Source organism: Neofelis nebulosa, chromosome 12 (assembly GCF_028018385.1).
Source record: "Neofelis nebulosa isolate mNeoNeb1 chromosome 12, mNeoNeb1.pri, whole genome shotgun sequence".
In the NCBI taxonomy this organism is placed as follows: domain Eukaryota; kingdom Metazoa; phylum Chordata; class Mammalia; order Carnivora; family Felidae; genus Neofelis; species Neofelis nebulosa.
In genome coordinates, this window is record NC_080793.1 from 49,432,050 (window position 1) to 49,455,115 (window position 23,066).

At 43.7% G+C, this 23,066-nt stretch overlaps 1 protein-coding gene across 5 annotated transcripts in view; it reads right to left on the reverse strand.

The window, feature by feature from the left end:
- Positions 1 to 23,066, reverse strand: part of FOCAD (focadhesin) — a 325,702-nt gene that overhangs the window by 69,680 nt on the left and 232,956 nt on the right. For all 5 annotated transcript variants that reach the window (XM_058695228.1, XM_058695227.1, XM_058695229.1 and 2 more), the window contains 4 exons: positions 17,089 to 17,181; positions 9,831 to 9,919; positions 7,051 to 7,095; positions 1,348 to 1,456 (listed from right to left, as the gene is read on the reverse strand). In XM_058695228.1, the coding sequence (XP_058551211.1) occupies positions 1,348 to 1,456; positions 7,051 to 7,095; positions 9,831 to 9,919; positions 17,089 to 17,181 (336 nt within the window). The remainder of the gene's footprint in view (positions 1 to 1,347; positions 1,457 to 7,050; positions 7,096 to 9,830; positions 9,920 to 17,088; positions 17,182 to 23,066) is intronic.

Consider the following 23,066-nt stretch of genomic DNA (forward strand, 5'->3'; position numbering starts at 1 on the left):
CTTTTATCCTTCATGCAATAATTCCTTGGCCTCTTTGCCTTCCCCACGTGAAATGTACATTTGTAGCTTTTGCCACCCAGCGAAAGCACCTGTGCTCTTGTTCAGTGGTGACAGCACCTTTGGAGAATCCCCTCCTCCGTGATCTGAAGCTTGGTTAAATGCTCGATGAAGCTACCCATCTGACCCGCCCAAGGTGTGGGTATGAGACCCAGGGGACCCTAAACCTTAAGTGACCATCCCAGTGGGGGTAGTCTGCTCAGATGGTTCTGATATCAGTTCCTGTGCCTGATGTCCTTCCCCAAACCCAGTTTTCAGCTGTGCCTTCAATCCCACGGGCTTCCAGATTCCACATCCTTCTGGTTCCTTTTTTACTTAGATGAGAGTTGGTTCCCTTGCTTGCGACCAAAAAACTCCACCACGAAAAAGGAGTACAGATGGCCCACAAGCCAGACACGCTGACGGAACAGAGACAGGCTGAGTAACATTGAATAAAGTCTAGTTTTTGCAGCAAGAAGTCAGACGATGGTTACTATTGCCGGGAGCTTGGTATCTACCGGCTGCTGTGCTCTACATACATTAATTCCTTGAATCCTCGCAAGAGTCCTTGCTGGTAAGTATCGTTATCCCCATTTTACAGATGGGGGACCAGGCTTTGAAAGGGGAAGTTACTGAAAATAGGCCGCAGAGCTAGAAAGTGCAAGTACTAGGATTTAGATAGAGGACTCTCCTATTCCAAAGCCTCTGCTTTTTAACCACTTGGCTATATTGTCTCCAGATAATGCAAGCTACTAGATAATGGGGCTTAAAAGAAGAATAAATCCATGCCTTTTTATTTTGACAGATATGAATTATCTGTAAAAGCACATTGGAAATGAACATTGGCCAGCTCGCCACATGTTTAATTAAGAAATAAACGCCTTGCAAAAATGAATAGGCACTTTGTCATTGACATCTACAATTAAAATGCAAAGTACGATTTTTTTTCAGTCGGTAAACACTGCTTATTTATCATTTTTTTGACAGCATTGTTCACTTTCAGTAAGCCTAGTTAACCTCCCAAGATTGGTTACCACTGATGCAATCACAGAAAGACAACCCCTGTTGCATAAAATTGGTACCTTCAAATGGAAATGACCACTTAACTGTGATGGAGAAAGCAAAACAGAAAAGCAGCAAGGGAAAGTGTCGTAGGAGACCCTCAAGCTCACAGTGTAAAGGCCCCTCGAGTAGCATAACTTGGTGCTGTTGGAAAGCATAGACTCTAACCTCGTAAATTCAGGGCCAGGCTCAAAGACACTGCTCACTTTTCAAACGCCGCCCAACTGGTTCAAGTCACCCTTAACTCACCTCCGGGACCCCCTCAGAGTCAGAGGAGAGGCTGGCTTCGTGTCTGGATACGACGACAGCAAGGCTGCTTAAGGCTAACAGCGCGTTGCCCTTGACCACTGGGCTCTCCCTGTTTAAAAAAAAAAAAAAAAAAAAATTCCAAGAGAGGATTTGGGGGCATTAACCGGGAGAAGAGAAGGCGTTATTACAGAGAAGGCAGATGAGGTCAAAAAAACCTCTATTCCTTCCACGAGCTTCACCAGAGCGCGTCTGCTTGTTCCCTGAGGCTTGTGGCTTTTTTTTCCTTCTCCGGACACTTGTGCTGAGTTTTCACTCTCCTCATACACGTATATGCTCATTGTGCTTGTTTTGCAACCTACAGACCTGAGCTCATGTATCTGAGTTCTTTCCTTCTGAAATTTTTATTTCATCATTTGACACTGCATTTCCTAAGGTGTCGCCTTCTGTGTCATCTCTGGCCCACAGAACTCTATCGATTTGTTCTGAAAACACAAGCGAGGGCAGTTGCGTGAATTAGAGCAGTAGAATGGAATTGGCCTCTGGCTTTTCTAAGGCACTGGTGTGTGGAAACAGCTTCTAGGGAGCCACTAGGATAGCGTCCCTCACCAGCCACCTGCCATGCTGGCAGCTTCTGGCAGTCATCATATTATCCTCCCCTTCTTTCCCTTGATATGCCAAAGCCAGCAACCTTCAAGTTAGTTTGGAATATAATTTTAGAGACCCTAGATAAGATGCAAAAATGGCCTGTTTTTATTTTATTTTGATTTCTTTAATGCTCATTTATTTTTGAGAGACAGAGATAGCACGAGCAGGGAAGGGGAAGAGAGAAAGGGAGACAGACTCCAAAGCAGGCTCCAGGCTCTGAGCCATCGGCACAGAGCCCGACGTGGGGCTCGAACTCATGAACTCTGAGACCATGACCTGAGCCAAAGTCAGATGCTTAACCGACTGAGCCACCCAGACGCCCCAAAGCCTGTTTTTAAATTATCTGGATTGAGAGTTGTCTTTTCTCATTATCCAAATGGTGTTTTCTTTTTAATATTAGCAACAAAATCTTAAATTTGACTTTTTTTCTTAATTCTAGTTATGTACTTTGAGAGAGAGAGAGAGAGAGAGAGTGTGTGTGAGCAGGGTAGGAGAAGAAAGAGGGGGGAGAGAGAGAATCCCGAGCAGGCCCCACGCCATCAGCAACAGAGCCTGACGCAAGGCTCAAACTCACAAATCGTGAGATCATGACCTGAGCTGAAATCAAGAGTTGGAGGCTCAACTGACTGAGCCACTCAGGCGACCCTTGACTTCTGAAGTTAGTATCAAGAAACCTGAATCTTTTATTTTTTTAAGTTTATTTATTTTGAGAGAGAGAGAGAGAGAGAGAGAGAGAGAGAGAGAGAGAGACCCAAACAGGCTCCACACTGTCAGCACAGAGCCTAACGATGGGCTTGATCTCACAAACCATGAAATCATGACCTGAGCCAGAGTCAAGAGCTGAATGACTGAGCCACCCAGGTGCCCCAAGAAACCTGAACCTTCCAAAATATACTTACCATTTGAAAATGAATGTTTAGCATTATTCCATAATTCCAAGGTGATTCTACAGAATAAAATCTTAAATGGACACATGTGATACTCTTGGCTTGCCACCTGTGTCATAACAGAACTCAGGCAAGAGGGCACCCGTACCATCACACTTCAGTTCTGGCCTGGTTGTGGACTCCCATACAAACAGACAAAATGTTTCCCAAAAACTGGACTTGAGACTTGAATGTGAATCTGTGTGTCTATCCGAGAATGGCTCCTGTCCAAGAACGACCCCAGCATAGGAACGGAACAGGTATGTTAGATGAGGAAGACTTTCGGCCCCGCTCCCCTTGCGAGCTGAGGACCTCCAGACCCAGGCCACAGGCATGACTAAGCATGTGAGCTAGTGGGCATTAAAAGGTTAGTATTCGGGGCGCCTGGGTGGCGCAGTCGGTCAAGCGTCCGACTTCAGCCAGGTCACGATCTCGCGGTTCGTGAGTTCGAGCCCCGCGTCAGGCTCTGGGCTGATGGCTCGGAGCCTGGAGCCTGTTTCCGATTCTGTGTCTCCCTCTCTCTCTGCCCCTCCCCCGTTCATGCTCTGTCTCTCTCTGTCCCAAAAATAAATAAAAAACATTAAAAAAAATTTAAAAAAAAAGGTTAGTATTCACACATGTTCTTGCATTTTTGCTTCCGTCTGGTAAGAATGGGACTCAGCTCCTCCATTGTCCTACACATCTAATCCCTTCTGCCTTCTCGTTCTCCCTCCTTGGGGTGGTTAAACTCAGTGAAAGCTTGCTCTGCCCAGTGGGTCATTTGGTTCACTCATCCTTAATTTCTTCCACTATGAGGCCTGCCGTAAGTGGATTAGAGCACAACATTTACATCAGGGGATGGGATGGAGGGAGAAAACAGAAGGAAGACTTGAAGGCTAAGCAGATGCCTTCAACCCAGGTTTTGCTAGAGTTTTGCAGTGAGGATTACTGGGAACTCAGATAGCTAATAATAAAACACCAGAAAGCCAGGCAAGGTCTGGGTATTCCTGGGTGCCCAAGCCATAACATTACATTAAAAAAAAAAAAAAAATGAAATCTTTTATTTCTAACATTATCTCTTTCCTTTAGCTGAGAATATCCTGAAGCCTGTCCTGCTACAAAATGGCCATGAATCCCTAAATGAAAAAGAAAAAAAAAAAGAAAAAAAAAGTTTTAAATTCTCAGTGTCAAGACTTCGATCCCCAGTGGTTATCACCATAGAGAAAAGCTCGGATGGTTCCCAGGAATAGGATATCAAATCTTTTTAAAACAAGGGTATTAGACAAGATGACATGAAAAGCACTCTTATAACTCTGAAATTCTGAGAGAGCATTATTTAGCCTCAGTTCCAAAACCGTGCCCAACATGGTTTTGTTTCAGAAGTCTTACTGGCCTTGACATTCCTGAACATGTATTGTCCTTGTAAAATGGAGAAAAATGTTATTTAAAGCCACTAGTAATGAGACCTTCGGTTGTGGACTAAATGTGTATTCGGACATTAATCTTTGAATAGAAAAAAGTATTTCTCGGTCCACATAATGCATGCTCAGACCACGCTGTACATTTCACAAAGGTACTGTGACCAGTTTCTCTTGGTCATCTCTGCATTCCCTACTTGCTGCACGCAGCGACTTATGGAAAGGAGACACTCAATACGGATTTCGTGAAACAAATTCGTGGAGGAGCTGGCCAGGTAAACATCTACAACCAGTTCAGCAAATACTCATCAGCTTGTTGATCAAATAACTATCCCCGCCCCCCCCAGTCGGGCAGTAGTAACTAATTTGCATAATAACATGTCAGCATCAGTACAGTATTTATCTAGGCAACACCACTAGCATTTTAATTAAACTGTCCTTTGGAACAAACTGATGCCATTAACCTAATTAAAAAGCACAGGGAAGGATGAGCTACAAGGATGCTTTCTTTGGGACAAAGTATTACATTACATTACATATTAGTAAAGTGACCCAGTCCTTTGGGGATTTTCATCTTCAGGTTCAAATCTATTTAATTAACAACAATGAAAATGAACTTACATCAATCATCAGGTTTTATCTGTTCTCTGATTCTCCCTTAGCCCTATCCTTGATGCTTTAAAACTGCTCTTAAGTGAGCAAATCAGTCTAATCCTGCAACTGGTGTTTTACTTCCTGCATTTAACTTACACGGCTCAGAACAAAGTAAGTCTTACAATGGCCCAAACCAGCCTGTGGCGGCCATGGTCCAAAGAAGGCTAAGCTGGCAGCAGGTGGTGGTGGGGTCTTCACATGGTTGGAGGAAGCCAGGGGGAAAAAGAGAGAGACGCAGAGTGATTCTTCCCACCCCCCCCCACCCGCTCTATCATTAATCTCTCAGCCTTTGAACCTGACTTGCTGTCATACCTACTATTGTCAGCATTGCTTTAATAAGATAAGGTCTATAAAATACCTTGAAATTTTTGATGAAAAGGTAACACTATGAGAACATGAATTATTTTTACTCCGTGCCACTGAGAATGTGAAGACACTCTTCGTAGGCATTTCATGAAACGATGCCTGGCAAATCGGAAGATTAAAATCTTGTTGAAATAAAATTTTAGAATGGAAAATGCACAAGCTAGTAGAGAGGCAAAATGATAGCTTGTTTTAATAGAGAGCTGCTAGATTCTTCAGCGTTCCACGTTTTTTTTCCCCCCCTGCAAATGTCAGAGCACGGTTTTTACCAGGATATAAGTAGATTACATAATAGAACAAACTATGAAAGGTGGGCTGAAGACAGTCCCCCCCTCCCCGCCCCGCCCCAGCACACCCTCCCCTCCAACAGGCAGCTGAGCGCTCCGCTCCCCCACTGTGTCTGCAATTCACCAAACTAGATAAGCAGACACAAATGAGTCCCTATCGAAGCCTCTCTGTACTTTAGTTTTCATTTTGTCAACAGATATGTCAACAGATATTTCCCAGTGCCTCCCACAGAAGTGGGTGCAGGGGAGGATTACCACTTCTATTTCCCTTTATTCAGAAGGCATTAGGCTGAGTGCTGATCGTGTACTGTGATTAAGGCAAAACCTATTTAGCCACAGAAAGTTCTGGAACACGATAGGGATAAACTATATTGAAATGAATTATGTCTAGATAATATGGACACATGAAATCCTGTAGGTCAAAGGTCTATTTATGTTATTTGGTGGATAAGAAGAAAGGCAGCAGCTAAAGGTGATGGTGGAAGGGAGAAGCGGACATAACTGACGTGTAACTTACTGCCAGAAACAATTACTCAGCTTGTTAGCAAAGGAACCCGAAGAGATTGTTCAAGCAAGTTCATTAGGGTATAATTTTCTGTTGAGAGTTGGCTTAAGATAAATTAAAAGCCTCAAAGTAGTGATACTCGTTATTTTTGTTAAAACAACCATAAGGATATGATTGAAACTGCCTTTTTAATGGGTCATCACATTCATTTTTAGCAATTAAAAACTCGGTTTTAAGGAGAGCCCGGGTGGTTCAGTCAGTTGAGCATCCGGCTTAGGCTCAGGTCCTGTTCTCACAGTTCGTGAGTTCGAGCCCCGCATCACAGCCGGCTTCTGATCCTCTGTCCCCCTCTCTCTTTGCCCTTCCCTTGCTTGCGTGCTCTCTCTCAAAGATAAATAAAAACATTTAAAAATTCAATTTTTAGATATCCTGGACCCCATAACACAAAGAGAATGAAAGGAAGTACTACTGTGATTTATTTCCTGGCTCACAATTGAGATTTAATAACCTATTTGTAGAACCTACATAATTCACATTAGCAAGGAATTCTCTTTCAAACCACAACACCCCCCCCCCCCTTCCCCACCCCAAACTAAATGAGAATCCTTTAAATCTAAGTCAAAGCACAGGGCATTTTGTTAGGTGTACGACAAGGGCACGACCCCAGCGACTCTTGATGTGGAAGTCATGTTTGTATTGATTCCTCCGTATTCTCACAAAAAGACATTAACTTAAGAATTAACTTAACATGAGAGAGGGTGACAATTGATTTTTTCTTTCTTTTTTTTTTTTTTTTTTTAATAATTGAAGAGTCCTTTAACGTTCTTAAAGTTAGGACATACTCTAAAGGGAGAAACTGTATGCACCCGCCAGAAAAAAAAAAATGTTCATAGAAAATTTTGGGTAAGAGAACGAATGGATCTTACTTCACAGCCGTCTTGGTGATCTCATCAGTCAACATGTCTCGGACCCTGCAGTAAAGATTGGAAATAGGTGCAAGAGTTTATGTTAGAATAAGAGCCCAATCTTTTTGCTTATCCATCAGTTAATAAGACCCTCTGGCAATGACCCCAGGTCCTAAAACTGTATGTGTGGAATTGTAGTGTAAGGTGAAAACACTATAATATGAGCTTTATTTCAAAGAGTTTCCTCTGCCTATTCCTTAGGTCACTTATCCAAGGCGGGGAAGAAGGTGCCTGTAGACACACAGTGTTGTGATGATGTCATCTCTTAAACTGAATGGTGGCTCTACTAACATTCTTTATATTGTATTCTTAGGTGAGGCCTTTGGGATGTCCTGCGGGTGGACCCTTCATGCATGGGATTAGTGCCCGTAAGAAGAGACACAGAATGCTTGCTTTCTCTCTCTGCTTCCCAACATGTGAAGACACAAGGAGAAGGGGACTGCCCGCAACCAAGAAAGCAGGCCCTCACCGGCACAAGACCTCTGATCTCGATTTCTCAGCCTCTAGAAGTGTGAGAACTAAGTTTCTGTCGTTTAAGTCAGCCATCCAGTCTATGTATTTTAGTTACAGCAGCCCAAACTGATTAAGATATTCTCTCTTTTTACGCAGAAGAGCTCACTAAAACAGCAATTTACTATTTCCAAGTTGTAGATAATGGCATAGTTGCTATGTAGTATGTAAAATAAAATTTTAAATGTTGGTTATAAAATCACTCCGAAGTTGAAAGAAAATGATTCCACTTGTGGATCTGAAGATTGTATACTCAATCCAAATATTCAGAAAAATTTTTTTTAATATAAAAGCCCTGAGATATAGAAAAGAACACCCATTGACCGCCAATATTTACATTTTGAAGAAGCAACCACAGATAATTTCAGATAATTTCACTATATAGTTTCATAAACTCAAAATTTTTATAAATACTATAAAATTTCCACAAATATAAATTATATCGGCACTCTTACTGTCACCAAAAATACTTAAAAATCTTAGTTATTCAGCCCTCTCTGAGAATGACTCAATCTTAAGAGCCAAGTATATCTACCATCTTCAAAGAAGAAAAAGCTCTCCAGCAATTGCCTCATTTCGCTCCTTCTCATGCATCAGAACTTATTTAATAGTTCATCTCCTTCCACTCTCTCTAGACCCCTCTACAATCTGGCTTTTGTCCCCACAGCTCCACCAAAACAGCCCCTGTCATGGCCGTCAACGACTTTCAGGAGGCCAAGTCTCTCCCAGTTCTCAGTCTCCACCTTTTGCAGCCTCCCAGCACCCTCTGACACAACTGACTGCTCCTTTCTTGAAATATTTTATTCCCTCGGTGTTCAACATTCCACTCTCTCTTGGTTTTCTTCCTCCATCACTGATCACTAATTTTCCGTGTGCTTTGTCGGTTCCCTCTTCATCTACCCCACGTCTAAATGTTGAAGTGTTCTGAAGCTCTTCCCTCTGACCTTTTCTCTATCGCTACTCATTCCTTAGGTGATCTTATCCAGCAATCAGGATTTTAAATGCAGCTGATATGCTGATCATTCCCAAATTTCTATTTCTAGCCCTGATCTCACCCCCTAACTCTAGACTCATATCGTCAACAACATATCTGATTATCTCCAAAGTGGAGGTTTAATTATGTATCTGAGGCTTAGCAAGTTCCAAACCTGATTCTTCCCCTACGCAGACCTGCTTTTCTATCGTCGTCTGCATCTTAGTAAAGAGGAAGTCCGTACTTTTCGTTATTCACGGTCAAAATCTTGGAGCTATCCTTCACATTCATCTATCACATTCTTCCTTCTGTCTCTAGCTATTTTGGAGAATATAGTCAATATGCGACTATACGTTCACCAAATTATCATTTTTAGAAGATGAAAGTCAAACTTTATGCAAAAGATCGTCACAAAGAGGAAGTGGAATCCAAAGTCTTAACCTCTAATTTTAAATTCAATGTCATAATGTTTTAAGCTGTGTTGCTATTTTTAAAATAAATCTAGAAAATGTCACTTAGAATTATGTAAATATACACACATGCACACGGAGCTCCTGCTTTTCTACATATGCCAATTATCAGTAAATAAATCTAAACTCAAGCAAGCTTTGAATAGATTTTTAGATTAAAGAAACCTGTGGCTGCAGGTAAAGCAATTTAGATTCTGGGCACTTTACCTAGATTTAGGCTGCTGCCACATTAATCTGACAAGGTTTTCTTCCTAACCCATGTAACAATTTAAATTGCTTTTAATGTTCCAGCACTTACACATTTCTAGATAATACAGTGGGAATTCACCAGGGGATGTCTGCCAAAGAAATTAAAGCCCTGACATGGTAAAGTTGCTCCTAATAATGAAGATGTCTTGGGGAGAGGGAGGGAGCATGGGAGCAGAGGGGTATTCCTCGACTAAATGTGAGTTAGGAAGACAATGGATTGAGTGGGGAAAACAGAATCTTTCACTTGAAAGCATATAAAATAATCAGTTATGGGGGGGAGGCGGTGAGGGGAAAAGCAAACCATTTCCACGCTGCTGTAGAAAACAATTTAAAGAATAATTAAGATTTATGAATAAAACTCTACTTGTGATAGCCAGGGAGAGGGTGGAAAATCCACCTATCAGATTTTTGGCCTCTCCCCCTTCGGGCAGGTAGGTAAGTGACAATTCTCCGCACACGCCTTTAAAGTGGCCACGTTCTCCCTCATCGTTCATTCCGCACGGCGAGCACTCATTCCCAGCAGAACAGCATCCCCTTACCAGAGCCAGGCTGTGCCTTTTTTGTACTGCACCTCCTCGGGTCCTTCCTTCCCATGTTTCAACTGCAAATCCAGTTCTCCTATTCTGCCCTGCAGGACACACAGCATCAATCAGCATGCAGACCCCGTGGCCAAAATGACCCTGAAATTTCTTTGTAAGACACTGAGAACACACGTAGCCTTTCTCAGTTGGCCTTTGGCGTTCCTAATAAAACGTTAGATTATAAACAAGGATGTGTGAGGAGAGAGAATTCTATCACTGCTTTGGTATTTCAGCGCTCACCAAAGAAGTTTATCCTGGAGAAGCTGTGGGTTTGGGAAATTTAGTGCACAGCACTTCATTTGGGAAGATCTATTAAAAGCAGATTTGAATTCCAAAGGTCCGGTTAAAAAAAAAAAAAAAAAAAAAAAAAAAAAGAAAATCCCCTTTCTCATAATGATCTGTGTCCTCAGCGGATAATTTGAACTGACACTGTACCAAGACTGGGGTCTGAGCACCAGTATTGTAACAGAATGGTAGAAAAGGAGGGTAATCACATGACACGTAAGAGTCAGGTAATCTACAGGGGCGCCTGGGTAGCTCAGTTGGTTAACTGTCCAACTTCGTCTCAGGTCATGATCTCACAGTCCGTGGGCTCGAACCCCGCATCGGGCTCTGTGCTGACCATGCAGAGCCTGGAGGCTGCTTCGGATTCTGTGTCTCCCTCCTCTCTCTGCCCCTCCCCTGTTCGTGCTCTGTCTCTGTCTCTCAAAAATAAATAAAAACGTTAAACAAATAATTTTTTTTAAAGATTCAGGTAATCTATAACCAAAGCTATTCTTAAACATCTGCACGTTGCATTTTTATTTCTTGAACTTATAAAAATTGGTACGTTCAGCTTCTACACATAATAAAAATGTAGCTACTCTTACCCCTTTAAGACCAAGACCTCCAGATAGTTATTATTCTATTTTCTGTTACACTCAGGATCATTTTGATCAGCTTCTTTCCCCTCTAGTCTATCAACAATTACATTATTTAAATATACTGAAAATACTGGTTTATTGATGAGCCCTACATTGGACGAGAACTTCCTGTGCTTTGTGTTACTGAGTGATAGCTCCCACGCCATTTTCTTTTTATTTTTTTTTTTATTTTTTTTTTCAACTTTTTTTTTTTATTTATTTTTGGGACAGAGAGAGACAGAGCATGAACGGGGGAGGGGCAGAGAGAGAGGGAGACACAGAATCGGAAACAGGCTCCAGGCTCCGAGCCATCAGCCCAGAGCCTGACTCGGGGCTCGAACTCACAGACCACGAGATTGTGACCTGGCTGAAGTCGGACGCTTAACCGACTGCGCCACCCAGGCGCCCCTCCCACGCCATTTTCAAAAGTGGTCGTACAGCCTGCGTTCTCACTAGCAGCCAATAAAAGTTGTAGCTACTCCACATTCCCACCAACAACTGGAATTGTCAGGCTCTGAATTGTTCCCATTCGGGCAGGTGTGAAACGGTGTTCATTGTGGTTTTTTTTTTTTTTTTTTTTTAATTTTTTTTTTTTTTTAATTTTTAATTTGGTTTTTTTTTTTTTTTTTTTTTTTTTTGGGACAGAGAGAGACTGAGCATGAACGGGGGAGGGGCAGAGAGAGAGGGAGACACAGAATCAGAAACAGGCTCCAGGCTCCGAGCCATCGGCCCGGAGCCTGACGCGGGGCTCGAACTCACGGACCGCGAGATCGTGACCTGGCTGAAGTCGGACGCTTAACCGACTGCGCCACCCAGGCGCCCCATTGTGGTTTTAATCTTCACTTCACCGTTTACCAAGGAGATGTGAAAACCTTTGCACACGTTCGTTGACTTTTAGATTTCCTATTGGGCCCATTTTTTTATTGGCTGTCTTTTTCTTACTGATTTTAGAGTTCTAAGGTATGTTTCACAGAAGAAAAGTGTATATCCATATATACCCTAGAGGGAGAAGCAATACAGCTTGACGAGTAAAGGAGGTAGGCTCTGGAATCAGAATGCCTTGTTCTAAAGCCATGTCTAACTGCTTGCTGTATACACTCGGGCAAGTAACTTCACCTCTCTAAACTTCAATTTCCGCATTTGTAAAATGTACCTAACAACTATCTCGTGGCATTAGAGCATGTTAAATAACGTGCAGAAGTGTCTCTTTCGAGTAACTACCATTACCAGGTTTGTTGTTAACAACAACCAAAAAAATCCCACCTCCCTTTATCATCGTCTTATGAAATGATCTTTCATGAATATATATAAACTCTGTTACCACCAGTGCGTGAGCTCACTGAAGGCAAGGACTGTTTGTCAGTCTCAGGGATCCTTGTACTTAGCACAATATTGATATTGGCCTCCCAGGGGGATAGGCAAAATAGAAAATCATATTTATTGCCTGTCTCTGCTAGTTATGCTTCTTAAATTAGCCTCTTTACTCCTAGGAACATTTATTGGCCACAGTGCTTTTCCAAAAAAGATAAGCAATAGGGAAGGAAAAGGCTAAAATCTGCTTAGAAATAAACTAAAAAACAAAAGAGCTTTGTAGTATCTGCACAGCCTATTGAAAAGACTGCTTTTCTCTATCTCCGTAGCCATAACCCACTACACCATCGACTATAACTAAGTAAACTTCATATTTCTTCTTCCAAAGTCTCTTGCTTCTCTCAACCCCCTCTTCTGGAAGGTCCTTCTCACCCTGTCCACCCAGTCCATGTTAGGCTGTTTATTCAGAAGCACTTTGCCCCCTAAGTCTCTGTCTGTCGGTCACTGAGGTGCAGAGGTGAGAGAGCCTCTCTGTCACCTCTGCTTCTGTGGTTAAGGGGCAAAACCACTCACTGGGGGAGAAGACACTGAAATGATCACCTGAATTGAGATTTCGGGATTGCCTGTAGATGCCGATTATTTATCGATCCTTCTTGCGTTTTTGTTAATCTTCAGCCTATGTAACCAAGAGCTTGCTGATTACAGTGAGTAATTTCACCTAGCTCCAAACCTACACATTAGAAACAAACATCTCTTACCCACGGTCAGAGAGAAATCTACCCGGGTCACCATTCCTGACCCTGGTTTTGATTTTCGATTATTTCACAGTTAGCTGACCAACTCAGGAAGCAAAAGTCTGCAGTCGGCCTGCTTTAGAATTCCTCTCTCTAGTCTGAGGTCATATTCACAAGAGCCCTTTATACAAAGGCTGGAGACCTTAACCAACTCAGCGTCCCACAGGGCATCAAGGGAAAGATGGCTATAGAGGCCTCCTTCCCAAAATGGACTCTGAATTGTCAATCGCTTGTGTCTACCTATGTTTCCCGACCATAGTGATGTCGTGTGGACCATACTGATACGCTTAAAATGCAAAATCCGACGTTCTCGTGGAAAAAAATTAGACGAGGCTGGACGTCGATGCCCAGGCAGAAGCCACCTGTGGTGTCCAAATCTCAAACTTAACCCCCATCACAATCAAGCCCCCAGGAAATAAGGTAGAATGTATCTTCCGGCATATCTCTTAGGCTTAACTGAGTAAAACATGCGCCTCCTCTAAACGCTCCTCTGGTTTAATGCTACAAAATATGTTGAGCACCAGATGGAATTAACTGCAACTCTTGTACAGAAGAAGTATCCTCCAGGGCAGAAATTCTTGATATAGACTGGGAGTCTGGCACGGTTGCTCTAGTTCTAAGATACCATAGATTCTGTTGAAGTGTGGGGGCCTGTTTCAAAAAACTCAAACACTTAACATGCATCTGTGTGCATGTTGCCTAAAAAGCTTCCCTGTACCTTCAAATCATACTGAAAATCTTAAAGCCTATACTTTCAGTTTCATTTCTTTGGTCACCTGTTCTCAGTGGAACTGGACCTAACCAGAAATGCAAAGTAGAAGGATCTTTTTTTTTTTAATTAAAAAAAACTGTTTTAACGTTTATTTATTATTCAGAGACAGAGAGAGAGAGAGAGAGAGAGAGAGAGAGAGAGAGAGAGAGAGAGAGAGAAAGAGAGACAGAGCATGAGCAGGGGAGGGGCAGAGAGAGGAGACACAGAATCTGAAGCAGGCTCCAGGCTCCGGGCTATCAGCACAGAGCCTGACGCGGGGCTCGAACTCATAAACTGCGAGATCATGACCTGAACTGAGGTCGGACGCTTAACCGACTGAGCCACCCAGGCACCCCTAAAGTAGAAGGATTTTAAATGATAAATAATTAGAGAGGCACGCTATCACCCACCACAGGAGAAAGGCAGGATAACTGACGTGCATCCCTAAAAATACTCAGCTGGCTTTTCATGCATAGCCCTATCCTTTAAAATATTACACCGATTTGCATTATTTGTTGTTGCAACGAATGACAGTGCCAGGGAAAGCGCATGCTGCAGTGGAAAAGGCTGAGGCTCGGGGGTCACAGACAAATCCTGGTGTAAGTTTCAGTTCCTTCTCAGAGGCCCAGTGGTTTCTGCCTATTGGGGTTTGTACCACTGCCTTGCTTTCCTAGCTAACCCTGCTTTTTCACCTGTAATCCCATCATACATGGGGTTAACAACACCCACTTCAAAGGGTTTCTGTAAAGATTCATTGAAATAATATGTTAAGTGTTGGACACACACTAGTGACTCAATAAATGGTAGCTCTTATAAGAAAAAACCGTTTTCTTTTTTTAAATCAACTGTAAGTCATCTGCATGAGTTATACCATAATCCTGTTCGATTTAGCCTTCCTTATGCCGAGAGCTAAATAAAATTCTCAGTTCATTCTGCAGGAGGAGAAGTTATTCTTGCCTTCTTTCTCTGGGCGCCCGTAGGACTTTGCACATCCTCTGTTAAAGCCTCAGAGATGTTGTACCAACATTGCTGATGGACATGTCAGTCTCCCACACTGGCCTGGGAGCTCACTGATAGGAAGGAACGCTTTATTCTCCTTGGTACCCCACGCACCCCGCACAGAGCCTGGCCAAAGGTGCGTCACAAATGTTTACTGAAGGAAAACACTGCACAATTGCGTAGAGAAAAGGCGATGGGAGAAAAAGTGCCTACTCTGGCCCGGACTCTCACTCTTCTTGAATAAAAACTATAAGTGGTTTCAGGGTGTGTATGAGTAACACACAATCCTTCACTCACACACCTACTCAAAACTGAGTGCCCAGATGCCACCCAGGACAAAAGAGGCGTGGAAGCCGAGCCAAAGGAGATCGTGGTTCTAAAAGAACATCTTTAAAATGTGGACTCCAGGGGCGCCTGGGTGGCGCAGTCGGTTAAGCGTCCGACTTCAGCCAGGTCAGGATCTCGCGGTCCGTGAGTTCGAGCCCCGCGTCGGGCTCTGGGCTGACGGCTCGGAGCCTGGAGCCTGTTTCCAATTCTGTGTCTCCCTCTCTCTCTGCCCCTCCCCCGTTCATGCTCTGTCTCTCTCTGTCCCAAAAATAAATAAAAAACTTTGAAAAAAAAATTTTTTTAAAAATAAATAAATAAAAAAAATAAAAAATAAAATGTGGACTCCAGGGGCGCCTGGGTGGCTCAGTCAGTTAAGCGTCCGACTTCAGCTCAGGTCACGATCTTGCGGTCTGTGAGTTTGAGCTCCACGTCCGGCTCTGGGCTGATGGCTCAGAGCCTGGAGCCTTCTTCCGATTCTGTGTCTTCCTCTCTCTCCGCCCCTCCCCTGTTCATGCGCTCTCTCTGTCTCAAAAATAAATAAACATTAAAAAAATAATAATAAAATGTGGACTCCAGTGTAGTTTGGGGAACCATCTAAAACACCGCTGCTCAGAGTGTAGCTGACAGAGTAACTATGTTGAAATTACCCGACAGCTTGTTCAGGTTCCTGGTCCCCTCCTCAGTTCTGATGAATCAGAACCTCTGAAGATGCATCACTGTTTTATACATCTTAGACTCAATAAAATATGTTGCAGCAAATTTTCAATTTGAGAACACCCATGCTAAAATGCTTAATCATTCCTTCCCCATCTCCTTCCCACTCTTCCCCCCTCCATCTTTAAAAAATAATTTTTGGGGGAGCGCCTGGGTGGCTCAGTCGGTTGAGCTTCCGACTTCAGCTCAGGTCACCATCTCGCGGTCTGTGAGTTTGAGCCCCGCGTCGGGCTCTGTGCTGACAGCTCAGAGCCTGGAGCCTGCTTCGGATTCTGTGTCTCCCTCTCTGTCTCTGCCCCTCCCCTGCTCAAGCTCTGTCTCTCTCTCTCTATCAAAAATAAACATTAAAAAAAATTTTTTTCAATAAAATTTATTTATTTTTAATAAATAAATAAAGCGGGGGAGGGGCAGAGAGAGAGAGGGAGACACAGAATCCAAAGCAGGTTCCAGGCTCTGAGCTGTCAGCACAGAGCCCGACGCGCGGCTCGAACCCACGGACTGTGAGATCGTGACCTGAGCTGAAGTCGGACACTTAACCGACTGAGCCACGCAGGCGCCCTGAAATAAATAAAATCTTTAAAAGGGGCAGGGGGGGTCTAAGATAGCACAGTGGAGGGGCATGTAATCCAGTTTTGGAGGGGTGGGCCTCATAGATGCCATCTTAGATAAAATGATCTAAAGAATAAGTAGAAATCAGGTGGGCCTTGAGGGAATGGCAGTTCCTGTTACAGAAGGAACAGTGTGTAAAAGTCAAGAGGTTAGGGTAGACGTGCTGGGTTTGGGAAACAAAGAGGTTTAGCAAGGCTGAAACTCAAAATTCAGGGGAAGGGTTAAGAGATAAGGCTGGAGTTGTAAACGAGGCCAGCCCGAGGAGGCACAGACAGGAACAAGGGAGACGATGAACTCCGTCTGGGACACGCTTACGTCAAGGTGCTACGGGACAGCCACGGGGGTCACCTGGGCCATCTAGGAGATCTCCGAAAGCAGCAGGATGGAGGAGAGGAGCACCCGAGAGGGAGCTCCGGACAGGCCACAGGGGGAAGACATCAATATTTAAGCCTGACGTGCAGCTGGGGGCCCGAGGGGCTCAGTCGGTGAAGTGTGTGTGACTCTTGACTTGGGCTCGGGCCATGAGCTCACGGTTCGTGAGATGGAGCCCCCGTCGGGCTCCGTGCTGAGTGTGGGGTCTGCTTGGGATTCTCTCTCTCTCCCTCTCCCCCGCTTGCTTTCTGTCTCCCTCTCTCAAAGTCAACATTTGAAAAAACTGAGTGCCATTATGTACATAACTCACATTCTTTTACAAGCAAAAATAAGCACTGCGTTGTCCTAAGGGCTTTTATATTAAATACGTGTTGGCAGTGAAATGTGAGATACAAAGGAGACACTCGCTATGGCAAAGGATCCTACGGTCCCCTTACCTGTAAAATGGCATGGTAGGCTCGACTCATATACGCAAGCCAGGCCTGTGGCAGGAAAATCGCACGGTGCCACTCAGAAAGCTGGATGTGAACCTGCGGGGGAAAAACACACCGCCACGTAAGTTAGACTATGCGGTATGAAAGCAGAATGAAATTCTTCCCTTCCCCTTATTTAAATGATTTAGATCCTAAAAACAAACCGAATGAGTCTAGGATCAGAACCACAAATTAGATCTTTTGGCTGCTTTCAAAGGAGAAGGGTTTCGAGCCCTGTAAAGACAAAATAAAAGCAGCCTGGAATTTTCTAAATTAAAGCAAGGAGAATTCTACAACAGTAACAAGTCAGGACGCGTGCATAATACAAACGTGTCCCTGAAAGTTAGGGGGAAACCCTGCGAAGCCTCTTGCCAGTGTCAGGAAACCAGGTATCGTCTAGCCAATCCCCCCCCCCCCCGCCCCCCCGACCATTTTCAATGAAAATAAATATTGCTCACATCCCGGATTTCCAATAGGACAGTTTCGGAAGTAATGACCTGAAAGGGGCGACGGAAACATCACGCGTAGAAACCACGACAGCAAGAGGTGCAAACGGACAAGTGCACGGGGCAACCGGGCACACCGCTAGACCGGCGCCCTTTCATCAGGGTGGGTGAACAAGAGAAAGAAGGTATGTGCCAACACCGAAGCCTTGTTTCTGAAGAGAGGCCCAGACAAAACATCGGGTTTTCATAGTCATTTCTGTTTCTCCCCATTAGTACAAGGCTATCTTGCAACAAATCTTCCCAAGGCCTGCTTCTGTTAAAGGAAGATCGCTCAAGAACAACAGTCAGCGTGCATCGCGTTTCACATTTCCTGTAGCTCATCTCATCCAAACCCAAACACCTGAAACGTCAGCGTGGGTCCCACAGACCAAAGACGACGACAAACAACCAGGCAGGCAAGTGTCCACAGAATTACCCCAGAATCATGATAACTGGGAGTGTGTTAAGGAGATTTTGCTGTATTAGAGGAATTAATTTTCTCAAGGGCTTTGTGATAGGGAAGCGATGAGCCTCTCTGAATACAGCTCGTCCCCAGGGCCTCTGGTATTTTCTGTAATCCCAGTCTTAGTGCGGGCCTACTATACACAAACTACTACGAAAGGGCTCTGAGGATTATCTTTTTTTTTTTTTTTAATTTTTTTTTAATGTTTATTCATTTTTGAGACAGGGCATGAGTGGGGGAGGGGCAGAGAGAGAGAGAGAGAGAGAGAGAGAGAGAGAGACAGCATCTGAAGCAGGCTCTAGGCTCTGAGCTGTCAGCAAAGAGCCTGACGCAGGGCTCAAACTCACAGACCACGGCATCTATCATGACCTAAGCGGAGGTCGGACACTTAACCGACTGAGCCACCCAGGTGCCCCAAGGCTAGGATTATCAACCGATCTATGTCTGCAGAGATCTTTCTAGCGGGAGAGTCAAAAATGGGCACAGTCAGGTTATAAGGCCAAAGTATGAGGAACCCACGAGAATGAGAAGAACAAAGAACATTAACTCTGTCTGCTATCACTTCTCATTCCACCACGGTTTAAAAAAAATTCTTTTTGACATTCAGACAGTATGAAAAAGATACAACATGAAATGAACTTTAAACAAAATGATAAAGACAGGTTTCTTCTTTTTCTGATTAAGTACTCACTGCATCGAGTAGGGTAGGGGGAGCCGGGTCACTATGTCAACAAAAATCCTTGAAGGGGCAGGCCCAGGGCCCTCTCTTGTTATCCAGGAAGGAGACTACAACCTAGGCCGCATTTCCAGCTGGAGAGGCATTAATCAGTCCTTGGCCCTGCTCTCTTGTTTACAAAATGTGGGGAATTTTCCTATCGATTCCATTTCCGTTTCATAAAGTACATTAACTATCAAGTCCTATTTTGAGACCCGGATTTAACAGAGAGAACGCTCAAACACCGCAACCAAAACTTTTTTCTCTTCTCTCAGAGCCTCAAAATAGTTCAGTATTTTCCTGCCAAAGGATCCATGGACATCACTGCGCTACTGAGAATATCCACGGTCTCAGCAAATTGCCAAAAAGAGCACTGGATGTTTCTGGAAGGACAATGGTCGCAATTGCTTCTCAAACCTGAGTTAAAAAAGGAAAGTATTATGGGAAAAAATGTGAAGGAAAATGAGCAAATTAAACGTTGAGCTTCTAAGGGCAAAAGCATTCATGCCCGGAAACCTGTTTAAAAGGAGGTTAGAAACTGAAGGTGAAAGCCAGTACTCCAGCTGCCACTCCAACCACATCTGAAGGTGGGTGCGGGGACACAGCAGAAAGCGTGAGCCCACACCCCAGCCTGAACTACTCATGTTTTATGAGATTGTACGTAGTCTCGGGGTTCTCTGGAGTCAGCCGTAAATAAATCTCCTTAAAAATGCACTCTCTTGCTCTTTCCCTTACTCAAGAGAAACTTAGGGAAACAGTTTAAAGTGAGTCGTGCTCTTACACGCCGGTCGTGTCACACGCAAAAGAGACTTCCTTGACCATTTTTAACAAAAACACATTCTAGGAGGCTACTCTAATTCAGTGTATAGCCACCCAGGTAGGTTATTGATCCTCGGCTGAAAAATACAATTAGCATTTCTAAAGTATGAAAAGTATGTCTAATTTGCTACACTCTGAGAAGTCTCTGAAGGAAATCCAATCGACAAAATTAACCGCAAATCATGAACTTGCAACCTCATCATGCGGCGGATGGTAAAGCAGGGCGCTCAACCACCGTGGCCAAGTTGCAATGGATGTGAAATTTACTTTTGCTTTAACTACGTATACCCGTGCAATGACAGGTGTCTGATGGGACTGTTGACACGAGCAGGTTCTATGATCTGGGGATGACTAAGAGTTTCTAGGTGGAAGAGGTAGTAAGTATAATGAAACATTACGCTTGTGCCTAAAAAGAGACCACGTTAGAGAAACAGACACAAGTAGGGGACAGGGGAGGACACTGGGGTGAGGGCAGGGACGGGAGCACATTACAGGACTAAATATAAATCGGGTTGTCAGGGTAGACCTCGCTGAGAAGGTGAAGCCTGAATGAAGACCTGAATGCAACAAAGACACAAACACCCAGATAAGGCGGCGCCTACTCCGTGGGCTCAGCATTTGACTCGATTTTGGCTTGAGTCACAATCCCAGGGTCATGGGACCGAGCCCCGTGTCAGACTCTGTGCTAAGCATAGACCCTGCTTATGACTCTCTCACTCTCTCTCTCTCATGCTCTTTCTCTCTCTTAAAAAAAAAAAAAAGGAAAAACCCAGGTAAGTGCTGATGGGAATGTAAAACAGTTCAGTTATTATGGAAAACAGGTCATTCCTCCAAAAAGTCAAACATAGAATTACCCTTTGACCCAGCAATTCCAATCCTACGTATATACCCAAAAGAATCGAAACCATGTATTCAAACAAACACTGCACACGAATGTGCATGACAGCACTTTCACAATTAGCCAAAAGGTGGAAAGAACCCACACGTTCAATGAATGAATGAATGAATGAATGAATGAATGAAATATATCTACAATGGAATATTCAGCCATAAAAAGGAATGGCATACAGATGCACGCTAGAATGTGGATGAACTGTGAAAACATTTACGTGAAAGAGAAAGAAGCCAGACACAAAGGTCGCATACTATATGATTCTATTTATATGATATATCCAGAGTAGGTAATCCACACAGACAGAAAGCAAATTAGTGGTTGTCAGGGGAGGGGAAGAGAGAGGGGAAGGGAAGAAGGGAGAGAGAAATGGGAAGTGAGAGTTTGATGCACACAGGGTCTCACTGGAGGGGGATGAAAATGTCCTGGAACTAGCTAGAGGTGATGGTTTGCACACTGTGACTACACTAAATACCACTGCGTTAAGCTTTGAAGGTGTTAGTTTTACGTTATGTGAATTTTACCTCGATTGAAAACACACAAACACACAAGGTAAGGCAAAAGTCCTACAGCAAGCCCATGGCTAACCTGTCTGAGGAACATATAGAAGGCCAGTGTAACCAACCAACCAATCATCACAGACAGAGTGAGAGAGAGAGAAGGTCGGCAAATTAACAGGGCACTCAGGGAATGCAGGGAAGTGACTTCGAGGTCACGTTCCAGGACTTGTGTTAGTATTCTTAGGAAAGGGGGAGCCATTACAAGGTTTTGGGAAGAATGACATGACATAGTGAATGGTGTAGAAGATCATGGTGACTGCTACGTTGAGAACAGACTGTAGGGGGCAAAGGTCAGAGCAGAGACACGTCCTCGCAGGCTACTGCAACCATCCGGGTACGAGAGAACCATGGCTCAGAGGTGCGTCCGCAACCTGCAGGATACTAGTTTTCGAATATTTACCTATATAATTCTTCCACTCACCCCAAATGTTCAGTAAAATGCCAAGACATAAAACAGAAAATAGGTAAAACTTGTCTCAGTGAAGTGAGGAGGAAGGCTGGGGGCTTGGTGTTCAGCCCTCTTGCTCATTAGATGCGACTGGTAAAGGTCCCTGAGATGCCTGAAAACACAGCTTTAACTAGAAGGACATAAAATAGATCAGTGGTTGTCAGGAGAAGGTGGGGAGGAAAGGGACTGACTACCAAGGAGCATGGGGGGATTTTTAGGGTGACAGAACTGCCCTTCTTTTGACTGTGGTACCGGTTCCATGAACGTGTGCACTTGTAAAAATCCATATAACTGTGTACTAAGAGACGAGAAATCTACCGTATGTATATTATGCCTCAACACACACGCAAGATTAAAAGTACATAAGTTTGAAAGTCGCTACTTTCAGATTGTAGTACTTCTCAAACCCTCTCCTCCCACCATCTATGACACTCTGTACACTTGCCATCAGCATTGCAAATCCACTCTTCCTTTTACCGTTCATGTTTCTATCAATACCACCCGCCAATATCCCAGTCACCCAGTCACCCAGGTTGGGAACTTCTGACTTATCCCGGACTTCCTTCTTGCCCCCAACTCAACCGTCAACTCCACCACTGAAATGTTTGTTCTATTTTCCCATACTTTCTGCTTCACTGCCTTTTTCCTAATTCCTGCCCAGAGTACTGAGGCCCCTAACTGATCTCCCAACAGCCGAAAATCTTTCTTCCTTCTAATACATCCTAAACGGTGCTGCTACTCTTACATTAACTCGGAACTTCTTTTCCCAAACCTTTGATGGTTCATTAAAGAATACGGTCCCAACTCTTCTGTACTAGGTTCAAAGCCTTTTAGAATCAAAAGCCCACCATTTACTTTAAGAAATAATTTGTTCTCATGTAAGAACTCTGCTGGCCAAGATCCCCAACCAATTTCCCCAGATGATTTCCTGGTCTTCTCTTTCATTTAACCTGCATCCTGGCTGAATTGGGTTATAAACCAATTCCCAAGTCAGTCCTCTACTCTACAGGACTACTTCTAGGGCCTGGGATGCCCTGTCCTTCTCTCATCTCTACTCCCTGAAATAATTTCTTCCATCTCTATGCTTCCAGGATGCTACCAACCTCTCCTATAACATTCGACTGATTCCATGTTAGATTATTTGTGTATGCAACTTACCCTCAAACAATGCTAGGAGCAGAGATCACGTCCTGTTCCTCTCGGAATCCCTCCCACGGACCCATAAGAGTGTCTTGTGTTCAAGTAAGTACCTGCTGAGTTTAATCGGATTTAATGCACAGTATTGGCTTTAAGACAAAATTCTGTCATGAGAAAACTCTATGACCATAAACAAGTCATCACAGAAAATCATGAAGTTCAACTTTCAATCCCTCTGGAAACACGGTGTTAGAACACTTTTTTTAGCAGACACAGCTAAATTCAAACACAAGTTGTTGAGGACACAGTTCTAAAAGCATGTCCAAAATGTTCTGGCCAGGAAAGGTTTAATTCCAGCTGAAAACACAGTGAGTGACAAAGCAAAATTTTAAAGCGGGTATTAGGAGCAGAGAGAGAGGGAGA